This window comes from Amblyomma mixtum, chromosome 7, assembly GCF_055824585.1.
Source record: "Amblyomma mixtum isolate Tamu chromosome 7, ASM5582458v1, whole genome shotgun sequence".
Lineage (NCBI taxonomy): Eukaryota > Metazoa > Arthropoda > Arachnida > Ixodida > Ixodidae > Amblyomma > Amblyomma mixtum.
The window spans coordinates 31,665,290-31,675,759 of NC_143018.1; the positions used below are offsets into that span (position 1 = coordinate 31,665,290).

The window sequence follows — 10,470 nt, forward strand, 5'->3', positions numbered from 1 at the left end:
ACTGTAAGACCTCATTATAACAGTCAATTCATCCGCAGATCTCCCTTCGGCAGGCTTGCATTCTTTTTTGCCATTAACGTTTTTGATAAAATAAAAAGCGTTCCCCATAGGTTTTCTATGGCAGCCTTAATTGCTCGATGCAAGCGATGGAAAAGCTTTAAAAGAACGTTTTTGCTGCACATAAAAAGAATTGTCCATTATCTTCAATATTTCTGTAAGAGTACTTTACAATTGTCCTATATTAAAAATTTTGTTTAAGAATGTTGGACATGAATAATCAGGCCTCTGGCACTTTTTAAAATAAGATTTTTGCTACACGTGCTATTTTTACGTACTTTGCTCAAAACTTTGCCGTTATGTGTACTGTTTATTCTTATCTTGAAGGCACCGCATGTAACCTTGGTTGACAACAATGGGTTAGCATATTTGAAAAGTGAACACTGCCCATGTAAGCTAGCATTACGTAGAAACGTCGTGCTGATGGGTGTAATAAAAGTATTTGAATGTTGTCGTTCCATGGAACGTGCGACAAAAAGATCGTGAGCTGCTGAAAAACAAAAAGTTCGCAAACCAAAGTGGTTCTCGTGCCAGTTAATTTTCAACCCTTCCGAAAATTTGCGGCAGAAGCCTCAATTGAAAAAATGCATAAATATACGGAATGAAAAGCAAGCATAGTAGGATGAGAACTAGCAGCGTACGGCGACAGATGAACGTTAAAACTGATGGTATTCAAGGAAAATTATCGTCCTTTAATAGAATCTTGCAGTGGTTCGTTTTTTTTCCCACAAAGAAACCGTTTGTGCTTAAGCCTTGCGTGCACTGCCGAACTATCATCGAAAAGAAAGTCGAGGACCGATCAGAGCCTCGAGCGTTACCGACGCGTTAGCCAGTGTGATCAGTATCGTCCCCTACAGGAAGGCCCAGCGGGTGAAGAACACGGAGAACATCGAGGTGAACCGCAGCCTAGAGAAGGACAACGCCACCGTGATGTCCTTCTCCCGGCTGGCTCTCGAGGCTGCTGAGGCAAACAGCACGCCTTACAGCAACGGCCCGGGCATCCGGCACAACCCCAACGGCCTGGTCACTTTCGCCGCGGGCCCGCAGCCCATCTACGCTAACGTGACCGTCAACGGCCAGAACCTGAGTGCGCCCAACGCTTCGGCGGTGGCCAGGGTCAACCTGGGCGCGCCTCCATCTCCTCCTCATGCTCCGCCGAGGCATAACAACAACAACAACAACACCACTAGCAACGCCAGCCACCACGCCCACCAGGCTTACGGCAACAACAGGGGTGCTCCCGTTGGAAACGGACACCACATGTCTTCGACGCTACAGAGCCACGACGTGTGACGTCACTGGGATACACGCGACTGTGCGACGTGAACGGCGAGTTTGTGCGAACGTATACTGACGACGTAATGAGGTGACATGCAGTGACTCCAGTGCCAGATGAAGGGAGTTTACCTGGCACGCCATCTTCAGTCGCACGTCTGCGATGGCGGAAAGCACGTGTCTTCAACGGTACTGACTCTCAGCCTGTAACGCCATTGTGACAGCTCGATTTTGTGAAGTGAGCAGTGAGTTCTCATGTGTGCGTACGTTACACGGTCGAGGTAACCTCTGATGACTCGTGTACCATGAGCGAGGACGAAGTTACCCATGATGGAAGCGGCACTTCTTCGACGCTTTAGAAACAACTGATGACAATGGTCACACCTTTCTGCTGACGCCTGACTTGCAACTTACATCAACTGCGCCTCCAGAGCGTGAGATGACGTGTGCAAACCGGTTGCGAACCAAGACTGTATTCCTCCCACCCGGTGCTAGTGGTTGCCGTTGATGAGTGTTATGCCCACGCACAGACCTACTTCGCATGATTATTATCTCGTCGAAGGAGAGAGGCTGGAGGCGTGTGCGCAAAGTTACATGAATTAGGACAGTGATCGTCAGTGTTGGCTGTACGTTACCGACATCCGGTGGCCTTTGCAACGGCCAACAACACTCTTCAGGCGCTGCGGGTTATCTGAAGCAGCCATGTGCAGTGTGATTAGAGTCTATCCGGTGGTGTACCCTCTAAAGGTCAGAGGAACAGTGAGAGATATAACTTTCAACATGCGAAAAGCCGATTATCAGAATTGTCTTTCACTTTGTAAGCAATTGCATGTGGTAGAGATCAGTGAAGGAGTGTCTATATCGGGTTGTGATATTCGCCACGTGGTCAGCGAGTGTTTTTGCAATGACTAAAGCTGTTAATCAGGATATGTCTATCAATATGTTGCACAAAACTGTTTTCACGACTGTGGCGTCGCCTCCACACTGAAATAGTATTCATCATAGTTTCGTACTCTTCTATGGTTTAACTAGAGAATGTACAGTACTAGAGAGAATGATTCATGAGGGAGAATACTGATGTCCTTGGAATCAGCCGCTGCAACACTCCCCACTGCCTAGAACATTCACTGTCATTAGATCCGCGTTAAGATTCTGTGTATAAGCTGCGCCTGCGTGAAGCTGACAATCGGATAGACTGTTCTGAGGGACAGGGGCTTTGATTATGAGCATTAAACTGCAAAGTGCAGGAGCTTCATTAGGTTGAAGGGAAGACCATAAACTGCCTGGAGTGCTCCTAGTCCTTGCAGTCATACTACTTGCGTGACCATTTCATGCTCTTACAGAAAGCCGTCTAACTTGACTTAGCCTTCCACAAGCGTCCAAATCACAAAAGTTGATCAGCCTTGTAAATGACAGCTAAACCGAAAAAAAACAAGGATCAACTAAACAAAAGTTCATAAAAACAATAAAACGTCTGCAGCAGCCAGCGGAGGAAAATGAAAACTGTTGTAACTGTTCACTAACACTCAGTTTGAATTGCAGCGTACTTTGGCGACTTCATAGCTGTGCCTTTACGCACAGAATTATTCAGCAAGCTTGTAATACTGGGCTCAAGACTTCAATTTTCAGAGTCAGAATTTGCATTTGTGTTCGATAACAACAAAGGCCTGATTTGAAGCCCACTTTCATGAACTACCACCTTTGACAAAAATATAGAGGCCTGTAGCGTTTCCACTGTTTCTTGTAGTGGAGTCCGTTTCGTAGCACTAGCTCTCAGGGTCTTCTCACGGATGAGGGTAGTTAGTGAGATCACCCATACAGAGATTAACTATTCCACGGATGCTAAAAGAATGCCACTATTCGGGCATAATCGCCCACTGGCAGGCCTATACATTCTTGATCAAAGGGACATGAATTTCATCAAAAAAGCAGGCTCAAAATCTTCAGAAGGAGCATTCACGGATGACTCCATTATTCACAAAGCAGAATTCTACCGTGATCAACAAACAATAGCTCCCTCTAGCAGTAATAAAAAGTCACTGATGCTGGTTTCAAGTGTAGAAAATACAGCGCTAACCCTCCTAGCTGACGACAGATACATTGAGACGGCATTGTTGGACTTGGAAAACGACATGCACATTCTAGCGATATCAACAATGCACACGCCGAAGCACGCTGATGGTGTCGTGTTGAACAGGCGGTGATAAAAAATGTTTAAAAATATTACTCGTGGCACCACCCCCTTTGTAAGAGAGGGGGGGGGATAATCTGGTCCCTCAACGTTTACTGTGCTTCAGTAAATCTGGATGATTCCTTGAGGACAGCATCGAAAGCTTGTATTTATAAAAGACACGCTGAAATTCTTCGCTGACCAACTTTTCACGTTGCACGCTGTATTGAAAACTGATAGCAGTATGAGTTGGGCTAGTTGGCAGAAAATCACGCTGGGCTAGTTGGTAGAACATCACGCCATACGGCGCATTTATCCGGGACACATGAAGAGACGAGGAAACCGGGGTTCCTCATTGCGTCCATTGCGAACACTCGGATTTTCTCATTATGATTCCGAAACTTGAGCCGGGCTTTGATTGTCCAGAGTGGCTGGAATAATAGCGCACTGTCACGGCATATCTTGTGCTGCTGACGATCCTGCTTTTTTATTGTGTTTTTTTTTTGCCCTTGAAAATCAAAAGGGAGCAATCACTGAATCTGCACACTTTGACGCCGCGTAAGCAAGGAAGGGTGTAGGTTTCTTATGAGATCACTTATCAACAACGTGAACAAACAGAGTACCCGTTTTCTTAGTTGATAGTCATAAAGTTGAACAGCCTCGCACTGCCTTAAACACGCTCTGTAGGCGGTGAGCTGGGTAACACGCTATGGAGTGCGAAACAAAAGTATTAAAAACCGATAGTCACTACGCATTTTGTGGACTGGAACGCACGGTTTTTAGACGTTCCGGGCCACCTTTAAATAAATTTTTTCTACCAAACACACTCACATGTAGATTAATTTTGCAGACAGGCTTGACTCTCTTTGTGTGGACACCTCTCTGCCGATAACTTTAGGAAACAGCGTCTTACCAACAGCATGTGTTCGCTTATCGAGGGTAGCATGTTGGAGCAACTATTGCGGTAGAAGGATTTATCATGTGAATAAAGTCTCCTTTCTTTTATTCCTCGCAGCAGACAAAAGAAAGATTTCATTCGCATGAGTAGATTGGTGCCATTTTGTTTTGCCACCTCAATATAACTTTCTAGTATGGTTTGCATGAAACGTCGCAGTTTCTGTGCACTAGCCAAAGTTCACGGTGACATCTTTCTTTTCTTGGAGAGATTGACTAGGCTCAAAGAGACTTGTATTGATTGAGTAAAATAAGATGAGAGACAAATCGCTATTGGCTCTGTTCGACACCCTTTCTATTTCTCGACTTAGCCTTTATTGTTTCGCTACTGTCTGCTACACTTCCATCTAACGTGCCGAGCTTTTCAATTCTGTTAGGGGCGATTTATTTAGAGGTCTCTGCTATTAGACCTTTTTGGCAGCGTAACGCCATTCGTCAGGGATGCGTCATACTTCTGTATTTTTCCTCCTAATAGATGTATCTAATATACAATGTGTCGCACAAAAAAACTGTCTGCCCTTAAGAATCACCGTGCCGAGAATGGTGCACCTAACGCTGAACTAGTTAGGTACCTTGCCGCACTTTTTCACAAGTGTTTGCGAGTGAATGTGACGTACAACGAAACCTCCTTCTGTCCGACTACCGCTTCTTCTTGTGTACAGTGTGTTACTAAGTTATTTGTCACAAAGCACGGTATTTCGGAGTGCACGCGCGGGCAGCACGTGAACAGCACGTAGATTCATTTCTCCGCTGCACATTTCTCTGACTGGGACCAACGGCTCCTGTTATTCTCGGCTGTTTCACCTCGGGCGCACGCAACCAAATCATGGCGGTGCACTCAAGAGTTGAGATTATTGTGAGAGTTTATTAAAAATTTTTTTGAAAAACGCATAGTGCGTCGTGTGTGTGTGTGCTTGTTGGTTGCGCGTTTCTTTTTTATTTCCTGTGCTGTCAAGCGCCCTCTCGTGCGACGCTGAAAACTGCACTAAGCCTGAACAACACTTCTTGGTGCAGCCTGGAAAGTGTTTCCGGACCTTGAGGTAAGGCAGCCTTCTCACAATGTGCGAAGATCACCACTTTGACTTGCTTCAAAGACTTGCTTTGCTTTCAAAGACTTGGACTTGCTTCAAAAAGAAGTCTTTAAGACTAACAACTTTAAAGAGACATTGAGGACAGCTCTACCTGAATATTGATTACAGCAAAAATCGACTTTAGCTATTTCTGGTTATGGTCATATTTTTACGGGCATGAAAGGCACATTTATTACTGGGAAATTTACTTTCGAAAGTTTTATCACAACTTGATTGAAACTCATAATGTCCAAACCGAAAAATACTTATTGATCGCCATTTTGAAGTGAATGGAGTGGAACCCTAGGCTCTAGGACGCTGTCCCGGCGCAATGCAATTTACTTGCGAAATCGGTCGGTAGTGGGACACCTTTATTTTCATTCATTGGCCTTCTCTAGCCTATAAAATCACCGTTTTTAATTAACGTAGCGCCACCGTCACTACAATAAGGTAATCAATCTATCGATGCAGGCGAACTTCCATTTGTACTCATTGTCTAACTTCATATGTCCATATTCTTGTCTGTTTTGCGCGCATCAGTTTACACTTTATATTGTATTATCCTCATTTCATGTCACCAGCCATGTATGTTACCGGGCAAAGAACAAATCACCTACAACGAGTACCGCCTCCTGCATTATGGAAACACTCCCACTTTGAGAGCTCCGAACAAATCAACGGCTTGCTGATGTGGGCGGTCTTTTCGATCTGTTCAACCAACTTTCAACACAGTGCTCACAGCAGCATACAAGCTGTACACACCATTTTCAAACAGAAAATGAAGGCACATATTTGTAATTCATGATATCGCAGACGTCTAAGTTGTTTTCCCTATGGCATCATGCACGCCTATCTGATAGCATCACGTTTAGCACTTATAGTTTGCAACATGCTGAAACAAATAAACAACAAGCCTCTTCAAGAGGGTCAAAGGCGTAGGTGATTCTTGGGATTTTGAGTACTAATATGCAGGTTACGGCTAATGACACTCAAACAGTACTGCTGGCGGACGCCTCGATTCTTTAACAAGTTTTATTTAATTATACTTCAAATATTTACGCAAGTTTGCTCCAGAAATATCCGCAAAGGCAAGATAGTGCCAACCAAAGCCCTCCAATCTGTCTTGAGCAGGTTATATAACTTTATATACAGGTAATATATGACCAGGTGATATATATGAGCCGGACATGTACAGGGTGGATTTACCCGCATTTGTTTCGGGGCTCGGCCACCCTCTAGTCTTCGCATGCGGCCCCTGTGTGAGCCGTGAAAGCTTGGCCCTTGCGCATTAAGCGAAACGAAGAGCACACAATCATTACCACCGTAACCCACCAGATACTACTGCGTCCTCTGGAACCTCGTAAGCGGAGGGCCTAATTGCCTCTAATGGTAGTCGATAAGTTGAAAAAGGAACACCCCATGACAATTGTTTTATTTTTAGCTGCTTTTCGCTAGCGGGCTTCGTGTTTTAAGCGATGCAGAAAGATTTTTTTTTTCGTCATGCCTACGGTTCAGTCTTCAACGGCGGTGTTGCAATGTTGAGTGAAAAACAACCGAATGATGATAAAGAAAATAACTTATTCCGCACTCAGTGCTCTTTATACTGAGATTTTTTTATCCTCATGCAAAATGCATCTTTGAAAGTGATAGTCAAAGTGACATTTGCGAGTGAAAATTCAAAGTAAAGGAAAGAAAAAAATAGCAAAAGTACGCACAGCAACAACTGACAATGACGTCTCCGCTTCAACCAAGAATGACGATCCTCTCGAAAGAAAGACCTATAAATTTCTAATTTTTATTAATATTGTTACGTGGCCCGAAGTCTATGTCGGCACAAGGACGACCGGAGCACAGGGTCCAGATCACAGCTAGCCCCGAGCGGCAAGCGCGCACACACCGGGCACTTCCTCTGCGTCGTCTTCACGGAGATTATCCGTTGCATGGCCCCCCGGTCGGAAAGGCACCGTCTCGGTGCTCATCAGGGCAGTGGGGGGGACTGCAAGACGTAGGGCTTGAGGCGAGAGACGTGCACAACATCGGTCTGATGCTGAGAGGACGTGGCACCGGGGAAGGCCGGAGCGATCTCGTAGGTGACTGCGGTGACTTGGCGCAGGACACGGTACGGGCCGATGTAGCGGGACAGAAGTTTTTCAGAGAGCCCCACGCGGCGAGATGGCGACCAAAGCAAGACGAGGGAGCCAGGGGTGAAGGAGACCACACGGTGACGGCGGTTGTAGAATTCCTGCTGAGAGGTCTGGGAAGCGAGGAGCCGGGAGCGTGCGAGTTGGCGAGCGTGGTCAGCGCGGGTAATGGCGTCGTGGGCGTATGCAGACGGCGGAGCAGTAGAAGTGGGAAGCAGCGTGTCCAGAGGCAGCAGTGGCTCGCGGCCATACAAAAGATAAAAAGGGGAGTAACCGGCAGTGTCATGGCGGGAGGAGTTGTAGGCGAACGTCACATAGGGGAGAGCGGTATCCCAGTCGCGATGGTCCGGAGAAACGTACATAGCCAGCATATCGGTGAGAGTGCGATTGAAGCGTTCTGTGAGGCCGTTCGTCTGCGGGTGGTAGGCGGTGGTGAGCTTATGTTTCGTAGAGCACGATCGAAGAATGTCAGCGACAACTCTGGACAGAAAGCATCGGCCTCGGTCGGTCAGAAGTTGACGGGGAGCTCCATGATGTAGGATAAGGTCGGTCAAAAGAAAGTCGGCAACATCAGTAGCCGTACTGGTGGGCAGTGCGCGTGTGATCGCGTAACGGGTAGCGTAGTCTGTGGCAACAGCTATCCATTTGTTGCCCGAGGCGGATTCCGGAAATGGTCCCAAAAGGTCTAAGCCGACGCGATGGAAAGGTTCGGGTGGGACGTCAATGGGCTGAAGCAGACCGGCTGACAGAGTGGTGGGGCGTTTCCGGCGCTGGCACTCATCGCAGGCAGCAACATAGCGGCGTACACAGCGGTAGAGGCGCGGCCAAAAGAATCGACGACGCACGCGGTCGTAAGTACGGAAGACACCCAAGTGACCAGCAGTGGGAAGATCATGCAGCTCTTGAAGGACAGCAGTGCGAAGGTGCTCGGGGACAACGAGGAGGAGGTCTGGGCCATCCTGGCTAAGGCTCCTGCGGTATAAAACTCCATCACGGAGCACAAAGCGGCGCATCGGAGGGTCGAATGGGGCGGTGTTGAGGCGGTCGATAATGGAGCGCAGCTCGGCATCGCGGCGCTGTTCTTCGGCCATGTTAGCGAGGACAGAGAGGGAGCACAGATCATCCACGCTGTCAGTGCCAAGATTGTCACACGGGCCAACGGGGTAACGGGAAAGGCAGTCGGCATCGGCGTGCAAGCGGCCAGACTTGTAGAGTACAGAGTAATGGTACTGCTGCAGGCTCAGTGCCCAACGACCAAGCCGTCCTGTAGGGTCTTTCAAGGAAGAGAGCCAGCACAACGCATGGTGGTCAGTGACAACTGTAAAGGGGCGGCCGTATAAATATGGGCGAAATTTCCCAACAGCCCAGACAAGAGCTAAGCACTCGCGTTCGGTAATTGAGTAATTCCGCTCCGGGGCAGAGAGGAGACGGCTGGCGTACGCGATCACACGGTGCTCTCCGGATTGTCTCTGTGAGAGGATAGCGCCGATGCCGTAGCCACTGGCGTCGGTGCGAACTTCAGTGGGAGCGGTCACATCGAAGTGGGCGAGAACTGGCGCGGTAGTAAGCTTCGATATCAGGTTGGAAAACGCTTGCGCCTGGTCGGGTCCCCAGATGAAGGTGGTGTCTTTCTTCAGAAGGTTAGTTAGGGGGCGGGCGATGTCGGCGAAGCCTTGAACGAATCGACGAAAGTAGGAGCAGAGCCCCAAGAAGCTTCGGACGTCGTGAGAAGAACGTGGCTGGGGAAAGTCTTTGACGGCTCGGATCTTCTCAGGGTCAGGGTGGACCCCCGTATTGTCGACGACATGACCCAAGATGGTGAGCTGGCGGCGCGCGAAACGGCACTTAGACGAGTTGAGCTGCAGGCCGGCATGACGAAAGAGGGAAAGGATCTGGGAAAGGTCAGTGATATGAGCGGAAAACGTGGGCGAAAAGACAATGACGTCATCGAGGTAGCACAGGCAGGTGGACCACTTAAAGCCGTGCAAAAGGGCATCCATCATGCGCTCGAATGTGGCTGGCGCGTTGCATAATCCGAAAGGCATAACTTTGAATTGGTAAAGCCCATCAGGTGTCACAAAGGCGGTCTTTTCACGGTCCTGGTCGTCTACAGCAATTTGCCAGTAGCCGGAGCGAAGATCAATGGAGGAGAAAAATTTGGCACCATGAAGGCAGTCAAGGGCGTCATCGATACGCGGCAAGGGGTACACGTCCTTTTTGGTGATCTTATTCAAGTGCCGATAATCAATGCAAAAACGCCAGGAGCCATCCTTTTTCTTCACAAGTACGACGGGTGAGGCCCAGGGACTGTGCGAGGGTTCGATAATGTTTTTCGCGAGCATTTTAGTAACTTCCGCATTGATAACTTGACGCTCGGCGTGAGAGACTCGATAGGGGCGGCGGCGGATGGGAGGGGCATCGCCGGTTTCAATGCGGTGCCTGACGGCGAGAGTTTGGCCCAGCGTCGTGTTGTTGACATCAAAAATATCCGAAAAAGATTCGAGAAGGGCACGAAGCTGGGCAGTTTGGTCGGGACTGAGGTCGGTGGCCATCATGGTCGTGAAGGCGTCGGGCGACTGAGGATACTGCCGGCGCGGGGTGGCAGTGTCGTGAACAGGGGTGTGGGCCAACTGAGCGACGTGGCAAGGAGCGAGAGGAGATAGGGTAGCCACGCAGATGCCGGACGGGAGCACTTGAGAAGAGACGCCGAAGTTGAGGAAAGGCAGAGAGAGGGCGTTAGCTTGGATGGTGGCGATGGTATGAGGTAGGGCAACGTTACGGGTCAGCAGGAGGTCAAGGTTGG

The 10,470-nt window shown here is 48.4% G+C and overlaps 1 protein-coding gene across 1 annotated transcript in view; it reads left to right on the plus strand.

Moving 5' to 3' along the window:
• The window catches only part of LOC149335553 (P-selectin-like), a 107,052-nt gene extending 101,705 nt beyond the window's left edge, over positions 1 to 5,347 (plus strand). Inside the window, exon 22 of the mRNA XM_089553969.1 lies at positions 915 to 5,347. Coding sequence (XP_089410095.1) covers positions 915 to 1,350 — 436 coding nt within the window. The 3' untranslated portion in view covers positions 1,351 to 5,347. The remainder of the gene's footprint in view (positions 1 to 914) is intronic.
• The last annotated feature ends 5,123 nt before the right edge of the window (positions 5,348 to 10,470 follow it).